We start from the raw sequence: 27243 nt of genomic DNA, 5'->3' as shown, positions 1-27243 counted from the left end.
TCACAATCTTTGTCTCGGTGGGCGCAGAGTCAGACCGGGAGCTTTACACACACACAGGAAGCACATACAGAGAGCCTCACGACTCACGAGTAAGAAGTTCAACAAAGTAACAAAAATTAAAAGGAGAAATACTGTTTGATAACAAAGCTAAGTGTCCTGTTGTGGTAATATTTCAGCGTCAAACCGGATGGGCAATATGAGCCCATCAACACGAACAAACGAGAATCCAAACCTGTTTTTCCAACTGGGAAAAAAATGCACTTTAAGATGTTGAATATTCCATCCATCCATCCATCTTCTTCCGCTTATCTGAGGTCGAATCGAAGGGGGAAGCAGCCTAAGCAGGGAAGCCCAGACTTTCCTCTCCCCAGCCACTTGGTCCAGCTCCTCCCAGGGGATCCCGAGGCGTTCCCAGGCCAGCCGGGAGACATAGTCTTCCCAACGTGTCCCGGGTCTTCCCCGTGGCCTCCTACCGGTCAGACGTGCCCTTTGGGTGGCATCCTAACCAGATGCCCGAACCACCTCATCTGGCCCCTCTTCATGTGGAGGAGCAGCGGCTTTACTTTGAGTTCCTCCCGGATGACAGAGCTTCTCACCCTATCTCTAAGGGAGAACCCTGCCACCCGGCGGAGGAAACTCATTTGGGCCAATTGTACCCGTGATCTTGTCCTTTCGGTCATAACCCAAAGCTCATGACCATAGGTGAGGATGGAAACGTAGATCGACCGCTAAATTGAGAGCTTTGCCTTCCGGCTCAGCTCCTTCTTCACCACAACAGATCGATACAGCGTCCGCATCACTGAAGACGCCGCACCGATCCGTCTGTCGATCTCACCATCCACTCTTCCCTCACTCGTGAACAAGACTCCGAGGTACTTGAACTCCTCCACTTGGGGCAAGATCTCCTCCCCAAACCGGAGATGGCACTCCACCCTTTTCCGGGCGAGAACCATGGACTCGGGACTTGGAGGTGCTGATTCTCATCCCAGTCGCTTCACACTCGGCTGCAAACCGATCCAGTGAGAGCTGAAGATCCTGGCCAGATGAAGCCATCAGGACCACATCATCTGCAAAAAGCAGAGACCTAATCCTGCAGCCACCAAACCGGATCCCCTCAAAACCCTGACTGTGTCTAGAAATTCTGTCCATGAAAGTTATGAACAGAATCTGTGTCAAAGGGCAGCCTTGGCGGAGTCCAACCCTCACTGGAAACGTGTCCGACTTACTGCCGGCAATGTTCAATATTCATTTAAGTTAAACTTTTGCTTGTTGAAATGAGTCCATTTAATTTTTTGTTTTTTTATTCGTTTAGGATAACTACCAGTAAAAATGGTTTACCTTCCTATTCCAAAGATAAATAATTCTACAGTAATGACAAATAAAAGTTGATATCCTTTCAAATTATGCTTTATTGATATATATTATGATTACATTACATTAAAAACAATGCTTAGTTTGTAACGGTTATTTCTTCAGTTTAAGAACATTTTAGACAAAAGCTCTGAGTCTGTTTCCATAAAGCCAAATATTTTCGAAAGTAAATTATTGTTGTAATGCGTGGCACAAGAATATGTTGATTGACAGTCTAAAAGTAATACGGGTGCACAAACAATCGATTCATATCTGAATTGCGATTCTTATTAATTCATTCGATTCGTAATTTTCAAATATATTTTTTTTTCTATAAGAATCCATTTTAAGACGTTTTTAGGCCATCTCAATGCAACCAGGAGTTTTTCTAACCTATTATCTGTTTAAAAAAAGTTTCATTAAAAATTATTATACCAGATAATACATTGTTAGAATTGGTTTGATTCGGGAAATGTGTTGAAGTAGGGCTGTGAATCTTTAGGCACCACACGATTCGATTCCATACTTGGGGGTAATGATTCGATTCAGAATCGATTCTCGATTCAAAATCTCTACTTTTTTTTAGTAACACTGGATGCCAGTTCTATGATTAACTACATGCCTCCCTAAAATAGATAAAAAGCTCTGATCAATTTCTCTATTACTTAAAAGAAAACTGGTTATGTTCAATAAAATGCTTCCCAAACATTTAACAAAGTCAAATACATATAAGCAGTGTTGGGACTAACGCGTTACAAAGTAACGCGTTACTGTAACGCCGTTAGTTTCAGCGGTAACTAGTAATCTAACGCGTTATTTTTTTTTATTCAGTAATTTAGTTACCGTTACTACATGATGCGTTACTGCGTTATTTTACGTTACTTTTGATGTAGTATCGGCTAGAAACAGAAGCGCTGCGGTGTCGTTCTTCTGAATCTTCCTCTGTCACAAGCCGGAGAGAAGAAAAGAGGCGCGGTCTGTGTGTGTGTGTGTGTGTGTGGGTGTGGGGGAAAAAAGTTGTTGGCACGTTCAGTCCACACACAGCGTGGTCATGGCGAGCGGAGTAACGGAGGAGCTTGAACGCCCCCGCCATTGAATCGGTGTGTTTATAAGTGCAGACTCGGTTGTGCAAAACGAGGGTTTTAAACACATGCTGAACGTGCTTGAAGCACGTTACGACATCCCGTCGCGCACCCACTTCAGCGATAAGATTGTGCCAGATCTTTATGAGCAGGAGAAGAAAAAAGATGTGGATGAACTATCCCGAGCATCATCTGTTGCGCTCATGACAGACGGGTGGACGTCCAGCGGAACTATAAGCGCTCACTTCATCACAGCAGACTGGGAGATGAGAAGACACGCCCCCTCTACGAGAGTCACCTTGGAGGACTGGAAGATAAAGATATCCCAGTCACACGTGATAATGCCAAAAATCAAATAATTACAGAGAATGAGGCAGGACTGGGACCACAGATAGGTGCTTTGCACATGTAGTGAATTTGGCATCACAGAAGGGAATCTCAGTCAATAGGATGGAGCGCCTCTTTGGGAGGATCAGGAAGGTTTCTTACTTCCACCCAAGCACAACAGCTGCTCATGTGCTTAAGACAAAGCAAGAAATGCTAAAGCTGCCTGCTCATACATGATGTCCCAACGAGGTGGAACTCCACTTATGATATGTTGGAGCAGCAGGCAGCTATATACTCTGCATTGACCCACAACACCCTGAAGACAAATGTCACCCTGTCTGATGATGATGTGAGAGTGGCAGGTGAGGTCCTCCAGGTGCTTAAACCCCTCAAAAGTGTTCCATCTCTACTGAGCACTGAAACTTCACCATCTGTGTCAATGATCCTGCCACTGAAAACAAGTATTCTACAATCCATGGCTCCAAGTGTGGAAGACAGCAGCATCACTCCAGATGTCAGCCTTTATGTTTCAAGGAAGATGATGTGCCTTCTTATGTTGCACTTTAACTTGTTTTTTTATTCATGGTCATTGGTCCAAGTTTAAAGAAAGGAGGAATGCCTTTTTATGTTGCACTGTTTTTCATTAATTATGTTAAAAGGAAAATAAAAATGTATGTCAAGTTGATCAACAGATTGTATTATTCTCCAGTGCAATAACAGTACTGAAATGAAGACAAAAAGGGCATTAATGGGAGCTTTAAAAAAAAAAGAAGAAAAAAAGAAGTAACTAAATAGTTACTTTTCACAGTAACGCATTACTTTTTGGTGTAAGTAACTGAGTTAGTAACTGAGTTACTTTTGAAATAAAGTAACTAGTAACTGTAACTAGTTACTGGTTTTCAGTAACTAACCCAACACTGCATATAAGGGACAAGCGGTAGAAAATGGATGGATGGAAATACATATAATGCTACAAGAGAAGTACCCGACACTTCTCTTTTCTAAAGTCAATGTGTACAGCAGTTATGGGAATGTACAACAACATGATTTGTCTGAGTGGCTGGACAGAACAGATAAAAAAAAAAAGAAAAAAATTAAAAATTGACTAGATTTTATAAAAATTGATTAAGAATCATTACAAATAAGATTCTACAATCTATTCTCAATCAAATAGTCAGCCCAGGAATCGGATCAAATTTTTTATGTACCCTAAGATTTACATCCCTTTTTTCCCCACAGTTGTATTATTTTTCGCAGCCCTAACAGGCAGCTTTTTTGAAACAGTGATGAAAGAATAGGAATGAGCCTAAATGATCCAGAAAGAGACTAGCCTGATTTCTTAAGAGCAGAATATAATCAAGTTGGCAACACTGTGCTGGAAAATGATCAGATTAAAACATGTTTTCATCATCCTGATTGCAAGGATTGAATATATCAGTCATTATATCCTGTACTTCAAATAAGCAGCAGTCTAATTGAGAGTAAATACTAAGGCAACACCTGAGTAGAGTTATGTTACCTTGTTGCAGAGGTTTGAAGGGTGATACATTAGATATTCCACAGACGTTCCTAGGGACATGTGAGTGCGTGTAACCATCATATCCTTGAATTGATTTATCTCCTTAGCGAACGCATAAAGTGGGCGGTGGGGAAATGGAGCTGCCACACCCCTCACCGAGAAGGGCAAAGGATGTAGTGGTGAGATCCTAAAGACATCTTTTCCAACAGTTAGGAGTGGCAGTGAGTTGTGTGTCAAGAAACATCAGCAGCTGACACAAAGGCTTGTGGAGGTCTCCATAAGGTCAAGTGCGCATTAGACGGGCGAGATACAACAAAGCAGATTAGTCAACAACACCACAGCACAAAGACCTCGTGACAAATACCTCCTAAGTGTTTTTGCTTTGAGGAAAGAAAGACAAAAGGCGACAGCTGCTTGTATTGGGACAGATGGGACGGGTCAGTAGCGGGAGGGTCCTAGTTCCAGTCATACCACCGAACAAGCGCTTAGATCTGGTCTTGCGGCGATCACAAGCAGCAGTGATCATTTGGACACTGGACCTACAGGACAGCTGTTGCGGGGCAAGGGAAATCGGAACCTTGCACATGTGCGTTGCCACACAGCTGCCAACTTTCCACATTGAACGCGTGCCAGGAATTCCTGGGCTGAGTGATGCGTGGGGAGTAGCAGGAATTCTTTGAGGTGGACAGGAATAGGGAGTCCGTGACCTGGAACCCTAACCTACATCCTGATTGCATCAGTGGGAAATACTGTACACGATCTACTGTTGACTGAGAGATTTCTGCTCCTACCGTACATAGGAGTCTCATACCTGCCAACTTTTGAAATCAGAAAAACCTAGTCGCCAAGATTTTTGAGAGTATTTGGTTCAAATTACACAATATAAATAAGACATGTCATTATTGATATTGCAGACATTATTGTAACAAGAAACTTTAGGTCGAGATTTTGGTTTATGAAAGAAATATAAATAAATATAAATCTAAAACTTCATGACGACATTTTTCAAATTAATAAAGAGTAATAGAATAGTATGATACCGTATTTTCCGCACTATTAGCCGCACCTAAAAACCACAAATTTACTCAAAGCTGACAGTGCGGCTTATAACCCGGTGCGCTTTATATATGGATTAATATTAAGATTCATTTTCATAAAGTTTCGGTCTCGCAACTACGGTAAACAGCCGCCATCTTTTTTCCTAGTAGAAGAGGAAGTGCTTCTTCTTCTACGCAAGCAACCGCCAAGGTAAGCACCCGCCCCCATAGAACAGGAAGCGCTTCTTCTTCTACTGTAAGCAACCACCCGCCCGCGTAGAAGAAGAAGAAGAAGTGCGCGGATATTACGTTTCATTTCCTTTGTGTGTTTACATCTGTAAAGACCACAAAATGGCTCCTACTAAGCGACAGGGATCCGGTTCATGAAAAGACGCAATCTCTCCATCCGCACACGGACTACTATTTCACAGCAACTGCCTAAAGACTTTCAAGAAAAGCTGGCTACTTTCCGTGCATATTGTAAAAACAAGATAGCTGAAAAAAAGATCCGGCCAGAGAACATTATCAACATGGACGAGGGTCCACTGACTTTTGATATTCCTGTGAACCGCACTGTGGATACAACGGGAGCACGTACGGTGAATATTCGCACCACAGGGAATGAGAAGTCATCCTTCACTGTGGTTCTAGCTTGCCATGCTAATGGCCAGAAACTTCCACCCATGGTGATATTCAAAAGGAAGACCTTGCCAAAAGAGACCTTTCCAGCCGGCGTCATCATAAAAGCTAACTCGAAGGGATGGATGAAGAAAAGATGAGCGAGTGGTTAAGGTAAGTTTACGCGAAGAGGCCGGGTGGCTTTTTTCACGCAGCTCCGTCCATGTTGATGTACGACTCCATGCGCGCCCACATCACGCTGGTTTTTAATATATTATTAAAGTTTGACTGACCTATTTGACTGTTTTTTTGACATTCCTTTAGCGCAGTTAGATGCGGCTTATAACACGGGGCCTCTTATAGGTGGACAAAGTTTTGAAATATGCCGTTCATTGAAGGCGCGGCTTATAACCCAGGGCGCCTTATGGTGCGGAAAATACGGTAAATCTAAAACTTCATGACGACATTTTTCAAATTAATAAAGAGTAATAGAATAGTATGATAGTTATATGTTACTTGTTTTGAACATGTTATCGTTATCACAAATAAAAAGATATACTGTACACAGAAATTATTTTTGATTTGATTTATTGTTTATGAAATAAAAGATTTACTTAAAATTTTATGTTTTGTGAGTTTTTTTATGCTACGAACTATACTTGCCGGCGATGTAAACCGAAGGAGACATTTCCGTAATGAAAGCTGCAACACCTTTTTTAGATCCCATCATCACTGCAGCATTATCGGCAGCAAAGCAAACCAAATTCTGCCAAGGAATTTCGTTTGAGTCTATTTCTTCCGCGAGTATTTTGTAAATGTTTTCGCCTGTGGAAGCCGTATTGCATTCTTTCAAAGACAGAAGTACTGACAATACTTTTCCAATGTCGTCATCGAAATATCGAACACAAATGGGGTACAGTTTTACATCGTCATAATCGGTGCTGCCGTCAGTCGACATGCTAAATGGTTCCGTCTTCATGACATCGGCGATACTTTTTGAGGATTCTGTTCCAAGACACTGAATAATGTTTGATGTTTTGGTTCGACCACATCCATATTTTTTGGCGATTTTCGAGTCGGGAAACATTTTCCGAAATAACTGTCCCATGTGATCAGCCAGTGCGATTGGAAGTCCATGCTCAATTATTGCCTCCGTAAATAAAACTTCGGCATTTATCACATCCAAAGAATCTGTTTGGGCGACGAAAAACGTTGAAAGTTTTCCACTTGTATCGCTAGCAACGGCATTAGACTTGTGTTTTTTTGTCCCACCGTGGTCTTTTACATCGCTAATTCCTCCGTGTCCGATCGAAAAATCTTGTCTGCACAAGGTGCAATTCGCGTAGTTTTCACCCTTTTTGGAACGGATAATTATTCCCGGATAGGCTTTTGAATATTCTTCACGGAATGACTGCAGTTTTCTTTTCGGTTTAAGACTCGTTTGCGATTTTTCTCCGGCTGATTCCATGATCGTTCGCTCGTTTGGAAACAATGGCAACAGGTGCCTCGTGCTTGGCAGCGGTGCTATAAATAGCCTCGCGCATGGCATTCGGAATGGCTCGATAGGAAGTTACGGGAAGCAGTGTCGATTGTCATTGTTGTTACGCGATTTCGTGAATAAAACTTTTTTTTAAATATTTTTTTTAAATTAAGGAAAAACCGTATTTTTTATCACTGCAACCGTAACTCGGAATAGGTTGATGAAAACCGTACTAATTACATGAAAACCGGAGTAGTTGGCAGGTATGAAGTCTGTCAATCCTGTGTCAAATGAGTTTATGAATCAACAAAGATCATGTTGTAAACATTGTAGGAGCGTGTCTTCATTGGACAGATATCTGCATACGACCCTGTGTCCTTTTCTAAGTCCTTTCTCCTAAATGATCTTTGTATGTTACGGAAATATGGTTTAGATTAGAATAACAGGAGTGGCTTTAGAATCCAATGACTGCCAACTAGGGCTGGGCGATATGGCCTTTTATTAATATCTCCATATTTTTCGGCCATGTCCTGATACACCATATATATGTGGATATTTTGCCTTAGCCTTGAATGAACACTTGATGCATATAATCACAGCAGTATGATGATTCTATGTGTCTACATTAAAACATTCTTCTTCATACTGCATTAATATATGCTACTTTTAAACTTTCATGCAAAGAGGGAAATCACAACTAAGTCAATTTTGCAAAAGTGTATTTATTAAAGAGTTATTAAGCAGTGGCACAAACATTCATGTCATTTCCAAACAGAAAGTGCAAGATTGTCAGAGACGTTTTAAAACAAGCTATTAGTGCACTTTTGTGCATGATGTCACTAAGATGACATTTCAAAACAACACTAAATTAAAGTGCACTTTTTGTACAGAACGCCACAACAATAGTTTGAAACAAATAAAGTGCACTTTTGTGCATGATGTCACACAAGATATTTCAATAAGTGTCAAATAAAAATGAGCTGCATAATAGGAAGTCAAATAGTGTATGTCCTTCACTATGTGGTAGGTTCCTGCGGACGTTATCTCCTTCTGTTGTTGACTATTTGTTTCATTCGGGGTTGTTGTGGAAACGGTTGCTTCGGCATTTTGTGGGTGTGGCACCGAACGGAGATGTTGACATGCAGAGTTTCAAGCACTCTTCATTCTCTAGCGGGTGACTTTTCAAATGATGCTACAAATTAGCAGAGCTAAAAAGTTGGACAATGTTGGAATAAGGGACGCTGATTGGTCCATATCACCCAAGGAAGTACCGTATTTTCCGCACCATAAGCCGCCCTGGGTTTTAAGCCGCGCCTTCAATGAACGGCATATTTCAAAACTTTGTCCACCTATAAGCCGCCCCGTGTTATAAGCCGCATCTAACTGCGCTAAAGGGAATGTCAAAAAAACAGTCAGATAGGTCAGTCAAACTTTAATAATATATTAAAAACCAGCGTTCTAACAACTCTGTTCACTCCCAAAATGTACGGTAATGTGCAAATGTGCAATCACAAACATAGTAAAATTCAAAATAGTGCAGAGCAATAGCAACATAATGTTGCTCGAACGTTAATGTCACAACACACAAAATAAACATAACGCTCACTTTCTGAAGTTATTCTTCATTCATAAATCCCTCGAATTCTTCTCCTTCGGTGTCCGAATTAAAAAGTTGGGCGAATACGGGATCCAAAATGGCCGGCTCCGTCTCGTTCTGTGAATCCTGCCTTCCGGAAAGCTCGGACCACAGTTGTGACCGAAATATCTGCCCAGGCATTTACGATCCACTGGCAGATGTTGGCGTATGTCGTCCGGCGCTGTCTCCCTGTCTTAGTGAAGGTGTGTTCGCCTTCGGTCATCCATTGTTCCCACGCCGTTCGCAGTCGTGCTTTAAATGCCTTGTTGACACCAATATCGAGCGGTTGGAGTTCTTTGGTTAATCCACCCGGAATGACGGCGAGTGTTGTATTTGTGTGCTTCACTTGTTTTTTGACACCATCTGTGATGTAAGTTTAAATTCTGCGTGATACGCGTGTCGCTTAGTAGGAGCCATTTTGTGGTCTTTACAGATGTAAACACACAAATGAAATAAAACGTAATATCCGCGCGCTTCTTCTTCTTCTACGGGGGCGGGTGCTTACCTTGGTGGTTGCTTACAGTAGAAGAAGAAGCGCTTCCTCTTCTATGGGGGCGGGTGCTTACCTTGGCGGTTGCTTACCATAGAAGAAGAAGCGCTTCCTCTTCTACGGGGAAAAAAGATGGCGGCTGTTTACCGTAGTTGCGAGACCGAAACTTTATGAAAATAAATATTTATATTAATCCATATATAAGGCGCACCGGGTTATAAGCCGCACTGTCAGCTTTTGTGAAAATTTGTGGTTTTTAGGTGCGGCTTATAGTGCGGAAAATACGGTAGTCTGTTAGACTTTCATTACAGATTTACTCCCTAGTTATTGAGACAAAGAATCTACTTGCTATTATAAGTACTTATTTGGTACTAAGGAACAATCTAACTAAGACATTCATAACCTGTTAATGTGATTGTAATTATGTTCTGTAGCAACACTTTTGCCGCATACTTGACATATTACGGTTGTCTGTTCGACAAACCACCGCCAGACGATGGGCCCGTGCTGTTTTTCTTGGGAATTAATTCTTCCTTCATTTGTTACCAGATTGGCACCTTCCTTCTCTTGTATTACCACTCGCACCACAGATAACGTTAGCCATGTCTCTACCTCTCTCCTCAGCGAGGGCGTATGATGTGTCGACAGTATGTGACTTATGTAAGAAGGTGCGCTTGTTTTATGTCTCTGTGAGAAGGAGAGACAAGAAAGAGTGATAAGACCCTGTAGTGTAATGTCCGCAGCTAAAAGCAACTGCCTGAGAACGTATACTCGAATATCACGATATAGTCATTTTCTATATCGCACAGAGACAAACCCGCGATATATCGGGTATATTCCATATATCGCCCAGCCCTACTGCCTACCCTTCTTTCAGATATTTCTGGATTGGCCCACTTTATAGAAAGAGGTTCTATGATTTGTGGATGGGATCTGAAACAGTTGTACTGTTAAAAAAATAAATACATGGGACAATAACAGCAATTCTAAGAACAATAATAACATGCACAGGATTGTTTGAAGTTGCAGGGGTTATGTCCCCACTACTACGTGGTCAAAAGTGATTCAAGAGTTGGCTATCACATGGAAATTGTAACTATTACCGCTTCCACCTATCTGGGAAGACTTTCTACAAGACTTGAGTGTCTGTGGGACTAAATTAATCGAGCAAAAACAGAAGGTATTTGAGAATGTTGAAGTCAGGTTGTGTATCGGTAGGTTCTTCCACAACTAACTCATCCAAAGCATGCTTTTTATGGATCTTACATAGCGCACTGAGGTCATAGCGTGGGGTTAATGCTGGGTAAAATAATCCATTTGATCAATAGAGTGTCCGCCCTGAGATGGGTAGGTTGTGAGTTCAAACCCCGGCCGAGTCATGCCAAAGACTATAAAAATGGGACGCATTACCTGTTTGGCACTCAGCATCAAGGGTTGGCATTGGGGGTAAAATTACCAAAAATTTTTCCTGGGCGCAGCCGCCGCTGCTGCTCACTGTTCCCCTCACCTCCCAGGGGGTGATCAAGGGTGATGGGTCAAATGCAGAAAATAATTTCGCCACACCTAGTGTGTGTGTGACAATCATTGGTACTTTAACTTTAACTTAATAAATTCCTGATAGTCCTGACTTTCCGTGCGTTGCATGGTGGGGCCTCTCAGTACATCACTGACTTGTTATGCCCCTACTCTTCAGGGCGCAGCCTGCGGTCTTCAGGCCAGAGTCTTCTAAAGATCCCAAAAACTCATTTTACCGTATTTTCCGCACTATTAGCCGCACCTAAAAACCACAAATTTACTCAAAAGCTGACAGTGCGGCTTTTAACCCGGTGCGCTTTATATATGGATTAATATTACGATTCATTTTCATAAAGTTTCGATCTCGCAACTTCGGTAAACAGCCGCCATCTTTTTTCCCGGTAGAACAGGAAGCGCTTCTTCTTCTACGCAAGCAACCGCCAAGGTAAGCACCCGCCCCCATAGAACAGGAAGCGCTTCTTCTTCTACTGTAAGCAACCACCCGCCCGCGTAGAAGAAGAAAAAGCGCGCGGATATACCGTACGTTTCATTTCCTTTGTGTGTTTACATCTGTAAAGACCACAAAATGGCTCCTACTAAGCGTCAGGGATCCGGTTCATGAAAAGACGCAATCTCTCCATCCGCACAGGGATTACTATTTCACAGCAACTGATATTCCTGTGAACCGCACTGTGGATATAACGGGAGCACGTACGGTGAATATTCGCACCACAGGGAATGAGAAGTCATCCTTCACTGTGGTTCTAGCTTGCCATGCTAATGGCCAGAAACTTCCACCCATGGTGATATTCAAAAGGAAGACCTTGCCAAAAGAGACCTTTCCAGCCGGCGTCATCATAAAAGCTAACTCGAAGGGATGGATGAAGAAAAGATGAGCGAGTGGTTAAGGTAAGTTTAAGTTTACGCGAAGAGGCCGGGTGGCTTTTTTCACGCAGCTCTGTCCATGTTGATATACGTATGTTTGTGATTGCACATTTGCGTACATTTTGGGAGTGAACAGAGTTGTTAGAACGCTGGTTTTTAATATATTATTAAAGTTTGACTGACCTATCTGACAGTTTTTTTGACATTCCTTTAGCGCAGTTAGATGCGGCTTACAACACCGGGCGGCTTATAGGTGGACAAAGTTTTGAAATATGCCGTTCATTGAAGGCGCGGCTTTTAACCCAGGGCGCCTTATGGTGCGGAAAATACGGTAGTCTGTTAGACTTTCATTACAGATTTACTCCCAAGTTATTGAGACAAAGAATCTACTTGCTATTATAAGTACTTATTTGGTACTAAGGAACAATCTAACTAAGACATTCATAACCTGTTAATGTGATTGTAATTATGTTCTGTAGCAACACTTTTGCCGCATACTTGACATATTACGGTTGTCTGTTCGACATCTTTCCGCTTGAAGCCAAACCACCGCCAGACGATGGGCCCGTGCGGTTTTTCTTGGGAATGAATTCTTCTTTCATTTGTTACCAGATTCGCACCTTCCTTCTCTTGTATTACCACTCGCACCACAGATAACGTTAGCCATGTCTCTACCTCTCTCCTCAGCGAGGGCGTATGATGTGTCGACAGTATGTGACCTATGTAAGAAGGTGCGCTTGTTTTATGTCTCTGTGAGAAGGAGAGACAAGAAAGAGTGATAAGAGCCTGTAGTGTAATGTCCGCAGCTAAAAGCAACTGCCTGAGAACGTATACTCGAATATCACGATATAGTCATTTTCTATATCGCACAGAGACAAACCCGCGATATATCGGGTATATTCCATATATCGCCCAGCCCTAATGCCTACCCTTCTTTCAGATATTTCTGGATTGGCCCACTTTATAGAAAGAGGTTCCATGATTTGTGGATGGGATCTGAAACAGTTGTACTGTTAAAAAAATAAATACATGGGACAATAACAGCAATTCTAAGAACAATAATACCATGCACAGGATTGTTTGAAGTTGCAGGGGTTATGTCCCCACTACTACGTGGTCAAAAGTGATTCAAGAGTTGGCTATCACATGGAAATTGTAACTATTACCGCTTCCACCTATCTGGGAAGACTTTCTACAAGACTTTGGAGTGTCTGTGGGACATTCCATAAATAAATTAATCGAGCAAAAACAGAAGGTGTTTGAGAATGTTGAAGTCAGGTTGTGTATCGGTAGGTTCTTCCACAACTAACTCATCCAAAACATGCTTTTTATGGCTCTTACATAGCGCACTGAGGTCATAGCGTGGGGTTAATGCTGGGTAAAATAATCCATTTGATCAATAGAGTGTCCGCCCTGAGATGGGTAGGTTGTGAGTTCAAACCCCGGCCGAGTCATGCCAAAGACTATAAAAATGGGACGCATTACCTGTTTGGCACTCAGCATCAAGGGTTGGCATTGGGGGTAAAATGACCAAAAATGATTCCTGGGCGCAGCCGCCGCTGCTGCTCACTGTTCCCCTCACCTCCCAGGGGGTGATCAAGGGTGATGTGTCGAATGCAGAAAATAATTTCGCCACACCTAGTGTGTGTGTGACAATCATTGGTACTTTAACTTTAACTTAATAAATTCCTGATAGTCCTGACTTTCCGTGCGTTGCATGGTGGGGCCCCTCAGTACATCACTGACTTGTTATGCCTCTACTCTTCAGGGCGCAGCCTGCGGTCTTCAGGTCAGGGTCTTCTAAAGATCCCAAAAACTCATTTTAAAACCCATGGAGACCTGGCATTCCAGACTATAGCTCCCAGACTCTGGAATGACTTGCACCAGTCCCTCTGTGATCTTAACTGTGTTGACACTATTATGAAACATTTGAAGACTTCTCTTTTTAGTAAAGCTTATAGTTAACTATTATTTTTAATCCACTTTTTATGATGTTGCCCCTGTTGTTTACATTGAATTGTTGTTTTACTTCACCTATGTTTTGTATAGCGCTTTGTGATTTTATCTGTAAATACTAATATACTATGAAAAAAGTGGAATAAAAGAGCAAACAGGTGAAATGTATCATGAAAAGTTGCAATGTTGACACTAATAACACAAAGCTGCCATGCTGGCTGCTTTTTTTTCTTTAAAACTGTCATTGCTCAAAAAATAATGATGAATCAAAATCAAAGTTGCTACGAATTATTGACCTATTTAAGGCTCCAATTATTTCACATCAAATATTCTACTGTGAACATTTTTTGGGAGAAATTATTGCATATTTCGTTAGCCAGTCTGTCTATCTGTGTTGGGCCTGCAATGAGGTGGCGACTTGTCCAGGGTGTACCCCAACTTCCGTCTGAGTGCAGCTGGGATAGGCTCCAGCACCCCCCGCGACTCCAAGAGGGACAAGCGGTCAAAAATGGATGGATGGATAACTAAAAAAAGTTTTCTTTGACAAAATGAGCAAATGAAACAAACAAAAAACAACATGAAAAAATATTAAAAACTTATAATGGACAGATAGATCTGAAACTGATCTACAGATTTAATAATAATAATATTGTATTACTTTTTTTCCCCGGTGGAAAATATCGCATATTTTGTGTTTTTAACATTAAAAATTATTAAATCATTAAAATGTATGTCCTATTTTTAACATTTTTGTGATCGAGACTCTTGTGGAGCCCTAGGGGTTAAAACAATCTATATATTGTATTGTTTTTTTATATGAAAAACATCAAAGTGGCCCACGCATGCTTTGATTTTTCAGTGTGTGGCCCTCAGTGTTATGCTTTAGCATATCAGTATGTGGAACTAAATGATGGAATGGATAAAGTAAGGAAGTAGAACAATGTACTAATATGATCCAGTTTAAGAAACTGTTCAAAATTAAAGGGTTCACAAAGTACACAGAAAAAGAAACTTGATAAACAACTTGAGCTTTTTTTTTTTTTTTCTTAAGATGTCTTATACTTCTCATAAGTGAACCAAAAAATACTTAATTAACTATTTAATTATGAGAACATTAATTATAGTTTATGTATTTAATAATTATTTACTTACTGTATAATCAATGCGGACCAAGCTCTGGCACTGATCATACAGGGAGCGGACTGCCACAATTAGACAGTCCGATACCCCATACTCTCTGAGCACTCCCCACAGGACTTCCCGAGGGACACGGTCGAATGCCTTCTCCAAGTCCACAAAACACATGTAGACTGGTTGGGCAAACTCCCATGCACCCTCAAGGACCCTGCCGAGAGTATAGAGCTGGTCCACAGTTCCACGACCAGGACGAAAACCACACTGATCCTCCTGAATTCGAGGTTCGACTATCCGGCGTAGCCTCCTCTCCAGTACACCTGAATAGACCTTACCGGGAAGGCTGAGGAGTGTGATCCCACGATAGTTAGAACACACCCTCCGGTTCCCCTTCTTAAAGAGAGGAACCACCACCCCGGTCTGCCAATCCAGTGGTACCGCCCCCGATGTCCACGCGATGCTGCAGAGTCTTGTCAACCAAGACAGCCCCACAGCATCCAGAGCCTTAAGGAACTCCGGGCGGATCTCATCTACCCCCGGTGCCTTGCCACCAAGGAGTTTTTTAACTACCTCAGCAACCTCAGCCCCAGAAATAGTAGAGCCCACCACAGACTCCCCGCATTGCCGGTAGTAAGTCGGACACGTTTCCAGTGAGGGTTGGACTCCGCCAAGGCTGCCCTTTGTCACCGATTCTGTTCATAACTTTTATGGACAGAATTTCTAGGCGCAGTCATGGCGTTGAGAGGATCTGGTTTGGTGGCTGCAGGATTAGGTCTCTGCTTTTTGCAGATGATGTGGTCCTGATGGCTTCATCTGGCCAGGATCTTCAGCTCTCACTGGGATGAGAATCAGCACCTCCAAGTCCGAGTCCATGGTTCTCGCCCGGAAAAGGGTGGAGTGCCATCTCCGGGTTGGGGAGGAGATCTTGCCCCAAGTGGAGGAGTTCAAGTACCTCGGAGTCTTGTTCACGAGTGAGGGAAGAGTGGATCGTGAGATCGACAGGCGGATCGGTGCGGCGTCTTCAGTAATGCGGACGCTGTATCGATCCGTTGTGGTGAAGAAGGAGCTGAGCCGGAAGGCAAAGCTCTCAATTTACCGGTCGATCTACGTTCCCATCCTCACCTATGGTCATGAGCTTTGGGTTATGACCGAAAGGACAAGATCACGGGTACAAGCAGCCGAAATGAGTTTCCTCCGCCGGGTGGCGGGGCTCTCCCTTAGAGATAGGGTGAGAAGCTCTGCCATCCGGGAGGAGCTCAAAGTAAAGCCGCTGGTCCTCCACATCGAGAGGAGCCAGATGAGGTGGTTCGGGCATCTGGTCAGGATGCCACCCGAACGCCTCCCTAGGGAGGTGTTTAGGGCACGTCCGACCGGTAGGAGGCCGCGGGGAAGACCCAGGACACGTTGGGAAGACTATGTCTCCCGGCTGGCCTGGGAACGCCTCGGGGTCCCACAGGAAGAGCTGGACAAAGTGGCTGGGGAGAGGGAAGTCTGGGCTTCCCTGCTTAGGCTGCTGCCCCCGCGACCCGACCTCGGATAAGCGGAAGAAGATGGATGGATGGATGGATGTATGTATAATCATTTCTTTATTTAGTCGTTTATTCACTGTTGTGTTACAAATGGAACAAAGAAAATGTTCAAAACTGCTATGATATGAAAAGGGTATAGCTCCGCTTCTTCCTACTCCTTTTCGGACATACTGTAATGAAACAACTGGAAATATGTGATGTATTCCATTGTAATTGTATGCATGTTCCAAATAACTACAACCAACCAACTCTTTGGCATCAAGTCTAAATTTTGGCCTTCAAGGCAAAATGGACAAAAAATCTGTCTTTCACCTCTGCCTCTCATTCAGTTCTCTCCATTGGTCCAGACCTAATAGCAGGGTAGGATTACTGCACGAGAAGCAGGCCAAGGTTGCCTCAGTGACCATAAGAAGAAAAAAAGGGGAAGAAGAAAGCAACACTATGAACATTGTAGTTGCATAATGCATCTTTTAGTGTGGTAGCTTGTCTTTTAATGAGATCCAATGCAGTAAGATGCACCCAGGTGGAGCTGGCAATAGAATACAACTGACTCGCTGTAATTCAATCGTTTGCACTCTGTTTTAGAGCCGTTGTACTTTAACATTTCAAAGGAAAGTGCTTCTCAGCACGTCCTTTGAAGTTTGAAGGTAGAACTAAGAGGTATAACATAACACCTTGGCCAGTCAGGCCAGTGGCCTGGGAAGCCAACAGACGGGGCAATTTAATCCCTGACAAATCTCTAGTAATGACTGGAAAGCTTAAGAAAAAGACCATGTATTTAGTGATGCTATGTTGCAATTGACTTTGTTTTCAATGAGAGTCGTCATCCCCTCAGGCCTTGGTGCAACCTGCCAAGTCACTGTCCTCCTTTATATGTAGGTTTGTGGGGGGTTAGGTTTCTTCAGCCAATACCCAATGTACCCTCAGTTAACAGCAGCTAAGTGCTCTGTTCTATTCCTTTAAGGACTAGAAAGCCTTCACTTTAATAGCAACCCACAAGTAGATTATTACTCCTAAACATGGTACAATTTAATGGACGGTACATTTGGGACTATAAGCCGCTACTTTTTTCCTACAATTAGAATCTTGTGGCTTATAAAAGGTACAACAATAGTTTAAAAGACAAAGGAAGCAAATACAGTGAAAGGTGTGTTATTGTTTGTGCTATGGCGCCTTCTTTTGAACGAGTTCGTTCACTGCAGGTGCTGCATTGTCCTTCAACCTAAGTACCGTTCAGTCTTCCAGCCATTGATAGTTTTCATTCATATGGCTTCTTCACTCAATACTCCAAGCAACATTTGTAAGTTTTACAATATAACTAAAACCGTTACTAAACTGCCCCATGTGTGGTGTCTGTAGGAGTTATTTCATGCATTGTTTGTACGTGCTATCGTAATGTAATGACGCTAGCGTTGTAGCAATGGCCATTATGCTAACACATTTACAAGTGTCTGTGTTAGTATTATGAACTTACAATGGTATTATTTTTTGTATTGTTTCAGTTTCACAAATTCCTCGATAAATTCACTAACATGTCACCGTGGAGTTATTGAGTTTTTTAGCTAATTGGAAAGCTAGCTTCCGCAGCTATTGGGTTCATGACAATGTTATTTGAGCAGCTGTTTTACTGCCGCTTGGAAACAATTAGGGTATGCAAATAAACATTTATCCTTCTGTGTAAAAACCTCATTTTGCAACGTAAATATCTGCTGCTTATTGTCCGGTGCGGCCAATATATATATACAAAATATTTTCCCCCCTATAATTAAGTGGGTGCAGCTAATATAACTGTGCGCTCTGTCGTCCAGAATTATGGTATAATAAATAAATGATAAATGGGTTGTACTTGTATAGCGCTTTTCTACCTTCAAGGTACTCAAAGCTGTAAATAAACATTTACACATACCTGCCAACTTTTGAAATCAGAAAAACCTAGTAGCCAGGGTTGATTGCATTCAGACAGGTTAAAATGTTGCTAAAACCATCACTTTTCTATCAGTCACAGTGACTTTTCAAAACAAAAATATTACAGCAAAAATCATATGGGTTGATTGACATGTTTATTCTGTAAGCTAACTTCAATAGTTTGAAATTATTTTGACAGTTAATGCCAGTTATCCTGTCAACCTTTCACAAGACTTCAATTTGTTCATTGAAAGTATAAACAGTATAAACACTTTTTACAGTAAACAAATGGTAAAACAGTACTAAACAATTCCATAAAAAAAAAAATACGGTGTCATTATTAACTTTCTGTCCAAGCTTGTATAATCTACTGCCTTGTTCAATTGTAAAAAATATTCTGTGCCTAAAATTCACATTTCTATCACAATTATCATACTGTAGACATGGTAAGCTAACTTCATTAAAATTAATAGTCCTGTCAATAGCATGGAATTACAATTCAAATGTAGTTTTTTTTGTAAGCCTTTCAAAAGAATTCAAAATATGAAAAATTAATGAAAATTAATTTAAGCCATCAGACACTTGAAAAGTGGCACATCACATCTCTAATGTAATCATTTGAACTTTTCAACAGAAATAGCACTGCAAAAATATTAAGGACATACTTCTGTATTTTGGTAGTTATGCTGTCAACATTTAACAAGATTTCTTCAACTTGGACTTGAAAGCATAAATAGTATAAACACTTTTAACAGTATAACAGTACTAAACAATTCCAATAGATAACATTGGTGTCATTACCTTTTTGTGGCTAAAATCCAAATTTAGCAACGGCATTAGACTTGTGTTTTTTTGTCCCAACGTGGTCTTTTACATCGCTAATTCCTCCGTGTCCGATCGAAAAATCTTGTCTGCACAAGGTGCAATTCGCGTAGTTTTCACCCTTTTTGGAACGGATAATTATTCCCGGATAGGCTTTTGAATATTCTTCACGGAATGACTGCAGTTTTCTTTTCGGTTTAAGACTCGTTTGCGATTTTTCTCCGGCTGATTCCATGATCGTTCGCTCGTTTGGAAACAATGGGCAACAGGTGCCTCGTGCTTGGCAGCGGTGCTATAAATAGCCTCCCGCGTGGCATTCGGAATGGCTCGATAGGAAGTTATGGGAAGCAGTGTCGATTGTCATTGTTGTTAGGCGATTTCGTGAATAAAACTTTAAAAAAAAATAAAAAATTTAATGAATGAAAAACCGTATTTTTTATCACTGCAACCGTAACCCGGAATAGGTTGATGAAAACCGTACTAATTACGGGAAAACCGGAGTAGTTGGCAGGTATGTTTACATGATCTTCCTATGTAAATAAATCATTCCCCAATTTATATATCTGCGGCCTATAGTCCGGTGCAGCTAATACTTGGAAAAATATTTTTCTTCTAAAATGTTGTGGGTGCTGCTTATACACTGGTGCGCGCCGTAGTCCAGAAAATACGTTAACCCTTGTATGGTACTCTTATTGGATCCCACTGGCAAAGAGACAGGAAAATGAGTGAAGGCGACACGCATCCATCTCAAATCAACCCAGAGAGTCTGCCGTCGCTACGGTGACGGGCACTGGACACGTGCAATCGTTTGGTTGGCGAGAGGCGACAATGAGTGGAGAGGGAGTCAAGGTGAGTATGATGGTGAGAAATTGCTGTGACCTCATCCGGTAGACTAATAAAATACACACTCTTGCAGACAAATTGATGGATAGCAGTGGTAATCATAACATTTTTTTACCTGCGATCTGACTCGATACATCCCCTCTGGGCTCTTTAGGCAGGGATCCATCTGTAAGAAAGATAAAAGAAAAGATAAATGAGCAAGCAGCAGCTAAAAATACTTGAACAGAGAACACACTAAAGCATGTGTCAAACCTCCTGCAGCCCTTTTAGGCAGCAAACTAAATGAGGTGCGCCCTCTGCTGGTTGCTAACAAGTAGCCAGAAGATGTAGCAACAAAACAACCTGGCCTTTGTTGATAAACATTAGATTCATCAAACTGCACAACTGATGTATCTGCTTCTTAGTGTCATGTACTTGCTCATGTTAGAACCCATGACACAGTGCCACAATCTGCCCATTATATATAGCTGCTGCTGTGACTGAAAACAAGAGTCACGCGCTGTCTAAATGTAAACGCGCTGACTGGTCAACTGGTTGACTCTCCGGCCCAGGTGACTCAACCAGACTTCTTCCTGTTCTACCTTGAAAAGCAGGATCTGCTTCTTTTTGACGTGAAAAAAATCAAGACAACAAGAAATAGACTTCATGCGAGGAATAAAATCAGGTATGCAAATCTGTGAATCAGCAGAGTTGCAGTTATCATTGCCCAAATGAAGCTGGGATAGACTCCAGCACCCCCGTGACCCGGAAAGTGACGAGCGGTAAAAGATGTATGGATGTCTCATGACACATTATCCGTATGTAATATTGGCTGCATTTCTTGTACTTGTTTGTGTGCTGTTATAGAGCACAGCAAACATTACCCAGCATGCAAAGACTGTAATAAATCCATTAGAAGAAGACAGCCTGCAGTTTCCTTTAACTTGGACACACACATCTATACCTTTGGTCATTTCCAGGAGTTATCGCACACTCTGAGAAGTTTTACCGTATTTTCCGCACTATTAGCCGCACCTAAAAACCACAAATTTACTCAAAAGCTGACAGTGTGGCTTATAACCCGGTGCGCTTTATATATGGATTAATATTAAGATTCATTTTCATAAAGTTTCGGTCTCGCAACTACGGTAAACAGCCGCCATCTTTTTTCCCCGTAGAAGAGGAAGTGCTTCTTCTTCTACGCAAGCAACCGCCAAGGTAAGCACCCGCCCCCATAGAACAGGAAGCGCTTCTTCTTCTACTGTAAGCAACCACCCGCCCGCGTAGAAGAAGAAGAAGCGCGCGGATATTACGTTTCATTTCCTTTGTGTGTTTACATCTGTAAAGACCACAAAATGGCTCCTACTAAGTGACAGGTTTCCAAGACGCAATCTCTCCATCCGCACACGGACTACTATTTCACAGCAACTGCCTAAAGACTTTCAAGAAAAGCTGGCTACTTTCCGTGCATATTGTAAAAACAAGATAGCTGAAAAAAAGATCCGGCCAGAGAACATTATCAACATGGACGAGGTTCCACTGACTTTTGATATTCCTGTGAACCGCACTGTGGATACAACGGGAGCACGTACGGTGAATATTCGCACCACAGGGAATGAGAAGTCATCCTTCACTGTGGTTCTAGCTTGCCATGCTAATGGCCAGAAACTTCCACCCATGGTGATATTCAAAAGGAAGACCTTGCCAAAAGAGACCTTTCCAGCCGGCGTCATCATAAAAGCTAACTCGAAGGGATGGATGGATGAAGAAAAGATGAGCGAGTGGTTAAGGTAAGTTTACGCGAAGAGGCCGGGTGGCTTTTTTCACGCAGCTCCGTCCATGTTGATATACGACTCCATGCGCGCCCACATCACGCTGGTTTTTAATATATTATTAAAGTTTGACTGACCTATCTGACTGTTTTTTTGACATTCCTTTAGCGCAGTTAGATGCGGCTTATAACACGGGGCGGCTTATAGGTGGACAAAGTTTTGAAATATGCCGTTCATTGAAGGCGCGGCTTATAACCCAGGGCGCCTTATGGTGCGGAAAAGGTAAAAGCTATACAATATTAATCCACTATTGTTGTTTGCAGTACATTCTATTGTAATACTTTTCAAACAATATTTATCGAAAATTGTATTTTTCTTGTTAAAAGGCATTTTATAATGTAAAATAGTGCTGTTTTGAGAGTACCAAGCACGGATTAAATTGGTTTTAATTAATTGCTTTGACATACAAGAGTTCTGAGTTATGAGCTTGGTCGTAGAACGCAATGTGCTCGTATGTTGATGTACTACTGTAGTCAAATGTTGTATTTGATGTATTGCCTCAAGATGAATATCAATGGTTTAACAAAGTGCAAAAAAATAGAGATGAAAATGATTATATTTTTGGCTCAATAGAAACCGTATTCACACAGATAATTAGTCAAGCCATATTTGATAATATTGGTTAACATGGATGAATTCAATAAAATTAAACATTAGCTCAGATAACCGAAAACAAAAATGCTCCAATGAGGCGAGATTACCCATACTGTGGTGTAGGTGGGTAAAAGTGGCCAAATCAAGCGCTCCTAAACATCCCCTGGGCTCATTGGAGCTCTCGGTGTAAACAAACATGCTGTCAATAGTGCGGCACTCCATTACTCCTTTAGAGGAATCAACATCCCACACCAAATGCCCTGCAAACACTCTGCAACACAACAAATCCTTAGCAGCCACCCCTAAACGTCGCTAGAATCACCACCACTGTAACCCTGAAAGTATCCTCAAAAGCGCAAGACGATACTTGCACCAGTAATCAAGTTGAATTTAGACATGGACAACTATGAAATAAATTAGTAAATGTCCCAAGTGGAGGAGTTCAAGTACCTCGGAGTCTTGTTTAAGGCTGAAACAACGCGTCGACGTAGTCGACGTCTTCGGTTACGTAAATACGTCGACGCCGTTTTTGTGCGTCGGCGCGTCGCATATTTACGTCACACTACTTTACTGTCATGGCGGAGCGCAAAGCAGACGATGCGAGCGAGGGGAAAAAAGCACGCCAAAAGTCGTCAAAAGTGTGGGAGTATTTCAATAAACGGCCTAATAATGTTGTTGTATGCACACTGTGTCGAGCGGAAATGGCCTATCATAGCAGCACAACGGCTATGAACGAACATTTGAAAAGAAAACCCCCGACAGCGTTCTTGCCATCACCATCAACAAGTCAATCGTCCGCGTGCGTATACGTTGTCATTATTACACAAAAACATGAATGTGTCATTTGTATCTGCGTTGTAAATTCATAAACTAAAGCACCGTTTCGCTCTGAGAGGCGCGTTTGGCGTGCCTGTTCAGTGTTTACAAAGACGCGCTCCTCTTTAACGCTGTGGAGAGGCGGCGGCGGCGAGCGAGCGGCGAGGCGGGGCGCGCCGGGAGCGACGCCGCAATCGTGCCCAGGTGCGCGATCCGCGCAGTTGGAAGAGAAAAGACTTTGTGTAAAATTAAAAGATTGTAAACCTGGCAAAGCCGTCTGGCGTTCAGTCTGTCGGTCCTGAAAGAACCCCACGGCACAAGACGTGTCACAAACGCTAACGTTAATTAGTTGTGCAAATACCTTTTACAACATTAACAGTTACATATACTATGTACAAACCAACAATTAACTTTCACTTTAATCATACTATCATTGTTGTGTTATTAAGCAAAATAAGCAATACTTTTACTTTTGTTGAAATGTTTACACTGTACACTTTTTTGTATTGGATGTTTAGCTTTATTTTTGCACATTTTAGCAAATAAGCAATACTTTTACTTTTGTTGAAATGTTTACACTTGTTACAGAATATTTCCGTTTTGCACTTTTTTGTATTGGATGTTTATCTTTATTTTTGCACATTTTAAAGCAAAATAAGCAATACTTTTACTTTTGAAATGCTTATACTATTCCAGAATATTAAGATTTGCACTGGATGTTTACTTTTATATTTGCACATTAAAAAGCAAATAAGCTACTTTTAATTTTGTTAAATGTTAAAAGTTTTAAATGTTTACATTGTTACAGAATATTTTGTCATGTTGTTGTCAATGTTGACTGAGTGGCCATACTTTTTTTTTTGTAAATAAAAGCCATGCCTTTTGAAAAAACTGGCCTACATTTATTTTTTCCTCTTCATTTTAAATTTAAAAAAAAATCGGTAAAAGGAAAAATAATCTATAGATTAATCGAAAAAATAATCTATAGATTAACCGATTAATCGAAAAAATAATCTATAGATTAATCGATAGAAAAATAATCGTTAGCTGCAGCCCTAGTCTTGTTCACGAGTGAGGGAAGAGTGGATGGTGAGATCGACAGGCGGATCGGTGCGGCGTCTTCAGTAATGCGGACGCTGTATCGATCCGTTGTGTTGAAGAAGGAGCTGAGCCGGAAGGCAAAGCTCTCAATTTACCGGTCGATCTACGTTCCCATCCTCACCTATGGTCATGAGCTTTGGGTTATGACCGAAAGGACAAGATCACGGGTACAAGCGGCCGAAATGAGTTTCCTCTGCCGGGTGGCGGGGCTCTCCCTTAGAGATAGGGTGAGAAGCTCTGCCATCCAGGGGGAGCTCAAAGTAAAGCCGCTGCTCCTCCACATCGAGAGGAGCCAGATGAGGTGGTTCGGGCATCTGGTCAGGATGCCACCCGAACGCCTCCCTAGGGAGGTGTTTAGGGCACGTCCGACCGGTAGGAGGCCGCGGGGAAGACCCAGGACACGTTGGGAAGACTATGTCTCCCGGCTGGCCTGGGAACGCCTCGGGGTCCCACAGGAAGAGCTGGACGAAGTGGCTGGGGAGAGGGAAGTCTGGGCTTCCCTGCTTAGGCTGCTGCCCCCGCGACCCGACCTCGTATAAGCGGAAGAAGATGGATGGATGGATGGATGTCAATAATCAATTTATTAATTGTAAATTAAGTAATGCACAGTTCTAAAATTTGGCGAGCCACCTCACCGAGAGATCAGACCAGCTCCTTTATTTTAGGCCATTTATGTTCCAGTTATGCACACATTTTATTAATTTAATACATGTAATCGGAGGGCTTCACGGTGGCAGAGGGGTTAGTGCATCTGCCTCACAATACGAAGGTCCTGAGTAGTCTTGGGTTCAATCCCGGGCTCGGGATCTTTCTGTGTGGAGTTTGCATGTTCTCCCCGTGACTGCGTGGGTTCCCTCCGGGTACTCCGGCTTCCTCCCACCTCCAAAGACATGCACCTGGGGATAAGTTGATTGGCAACACTAAATGGTCCCTAGTGTGTGAATGTGAGTGTGAATGTTGTCTGTCTATCTGTGTTGGCCCTGCGATGAGGTGGCGACTTGTCCAGGGTGTACCCCGCCTTCCGCCCGATTGTAGCTGAGATAGGCTCCAGCGCCCCCGCGACCCCAAAGGGAATAAGCGGTAGAAAATGGATGGATGGATGGACATGTAATCGGAATTAATTTAACAGTTTCTTATTACAAATGTTTTTTGTTTTTAATTGCTTATTTAATGAAACGAAAACAATTGTAAAACTGCATCAATATACATAAATTAAAGATGCATCAATAATCGATTTTTAATCGAATCGTAGCTCCTGAATCGTAATCGTAATTGAATTGTGAGATGCCCAACCATTTCCACTTCTATCGCTTATACTGACATACTGAGCCGGTGAGCTGCTGCATCACCTGTGAAATGGGGAAAGTCATCCATCCATCCATCCATTTTCTACCGCTTGTCCCTCTCAAGGTTGCGGGGATGGCTGGAGCCTATCCCTATCCTGCATTCAGACGGAAGGCGGGGTACACCCTGGGCGAACACAGATAGACAACATTCACACACTAGGGACCATTTAATGTTGCCAATCAACCTATCCCCAGGTGCATGTCTTTGGAGGTGGGAGGGGCCTATCCCCAGGTGCATGTCTTTGGAGGTGGGAGGGGCCTATCCCCAGGTGCATGTCTTTGGAAGTGGGAGGGGGCTATCCCCAGGTGCATGTCTTTGGAGGTGGGAGGGGCCTATCCCCAGGTGCATGTCTTTGGAGGTGGGAGGGGCCTATCCCCAGGTGCATGTCTTTGGAGGTGGGAGGGGGCTATCCCCAGGTGCATGTCTTTGGAGGTGGGAGGGGCCTATCCCCAGGTGCATGTCTTTGGAGGTGGGAGGGGGCTATCCCCAGGTGCATGTCTTTGGAGGTGGGAGGGGGCTATCCCCAGGTGCATGTCTTTGGAGGTGGGAGGGGCCTATCCCCAGGTGCATGTCTTTGGAGGTGGGAGGGGGCTATCCCCAGGTGCATGTCTTTGGAGGTGGGAGGGGCCTATCCCCAGGTGCATGTCTTTGGAGGTGGGAGGGGGCTATCCCCAGGTGCATGCCAGCCGGAGTACCCGGAGGGAACCCACACAGTCACGGGGAGAACATGCAAACTCCACACAGAAAGACCCCGAGACTTGGATCTTCGTATTGTGAAGCACACGCACCAACCCCTGTACCACCGTGCTGCCCTGGTGAAAGTTAATTCTAGATTATAAATCATGCCTCTCATCTGGATAGTAGAAGGATGTAGCAATAAACTGAGAAGTTGGTCAACTTTGACATTCAACTTAGCCCCGGAGAGGTTGAGAAAGTCACAAAAATACGCTCGTTTGCGGCCCTTTTTTTTTTTTTGTTAACATACTGGTAGACTACGAATAATTCCTCATCTAACCGACTAGTGGTTAGAGTGTCCGCCCTGAGATCGGTAGGTTGTGGGTTCAAACCCCGGCCGAGTCATACCAAAGACTATAAAAATGGGACCCATTTCCTCCCTGCTTGTCACTCAGCATCAAGGGTTGGAATTGGGGGTTAAATCACCAAAAATGATTTCCGGGCGCGGCCACCGCTGCTGCCCACTGCTCCCCTCACCTCCCAGGGGGTGATCAAGGGTGATGGGTCAAATGCAGAGAATAATTTCGCCACACCTAGTGTGTGTGTGACAATCATTGGTACTTTAACTTTAACTTTAAGTTTTAAACCTCCCATCAGTCGGCATTTTAGTGAGACTAGACATTGAACAGTAAGTTATCGTTTTATTATGTTCATAGTTTGTACATCGTGTTTAGCACTTAGCAATATTGCTACATGATGCTTGCATTTCAC

The 27243-nt window shown here is 42.6% G+C and overlaps 1 protein-coding gene across 3 annotated transcripts in view; it reads right to left on the bottom strand.

The window, feature by feature from the left end:
* Positions 1-27243, bottom strand: part of LOC133620811 (triple functional domain protein-like) — a 263468-nt gene that overhangs the window by 193599 nt on the left and 42626 nt on the right. For all 3 annotated transcript variants that reach the window (XM_061982390.2, XM_061982387.2, XM_061982388.2), the window contains exon 3: positions 20244-20294. In XM_061982390.2, the coding sequence (XP_061838374.2) occupies positions 20244-20294 (51 nt within the window). The remainder of the gene's footprint in view (positions 1-20243; positions 20295-27243) is intronic.

This window comes from Nerophis lumbriciformis, linkage group LG21 (assembly GCF_033978685.3).
Source record: "Nerophis lumbriciformis linkage group LG21, RoL_Nlum_v2.1, whole genome shotgun sequence".
NCBI lineage: Eukaryota > Metazoa > Chordata > Actinopteri > Syngnathiformes > Syngnathidae > Nerophis > Nerophis lumbriciformis.
This window is presented reverse-complemented; position numbering and strand designations above follow the sequence as displayed.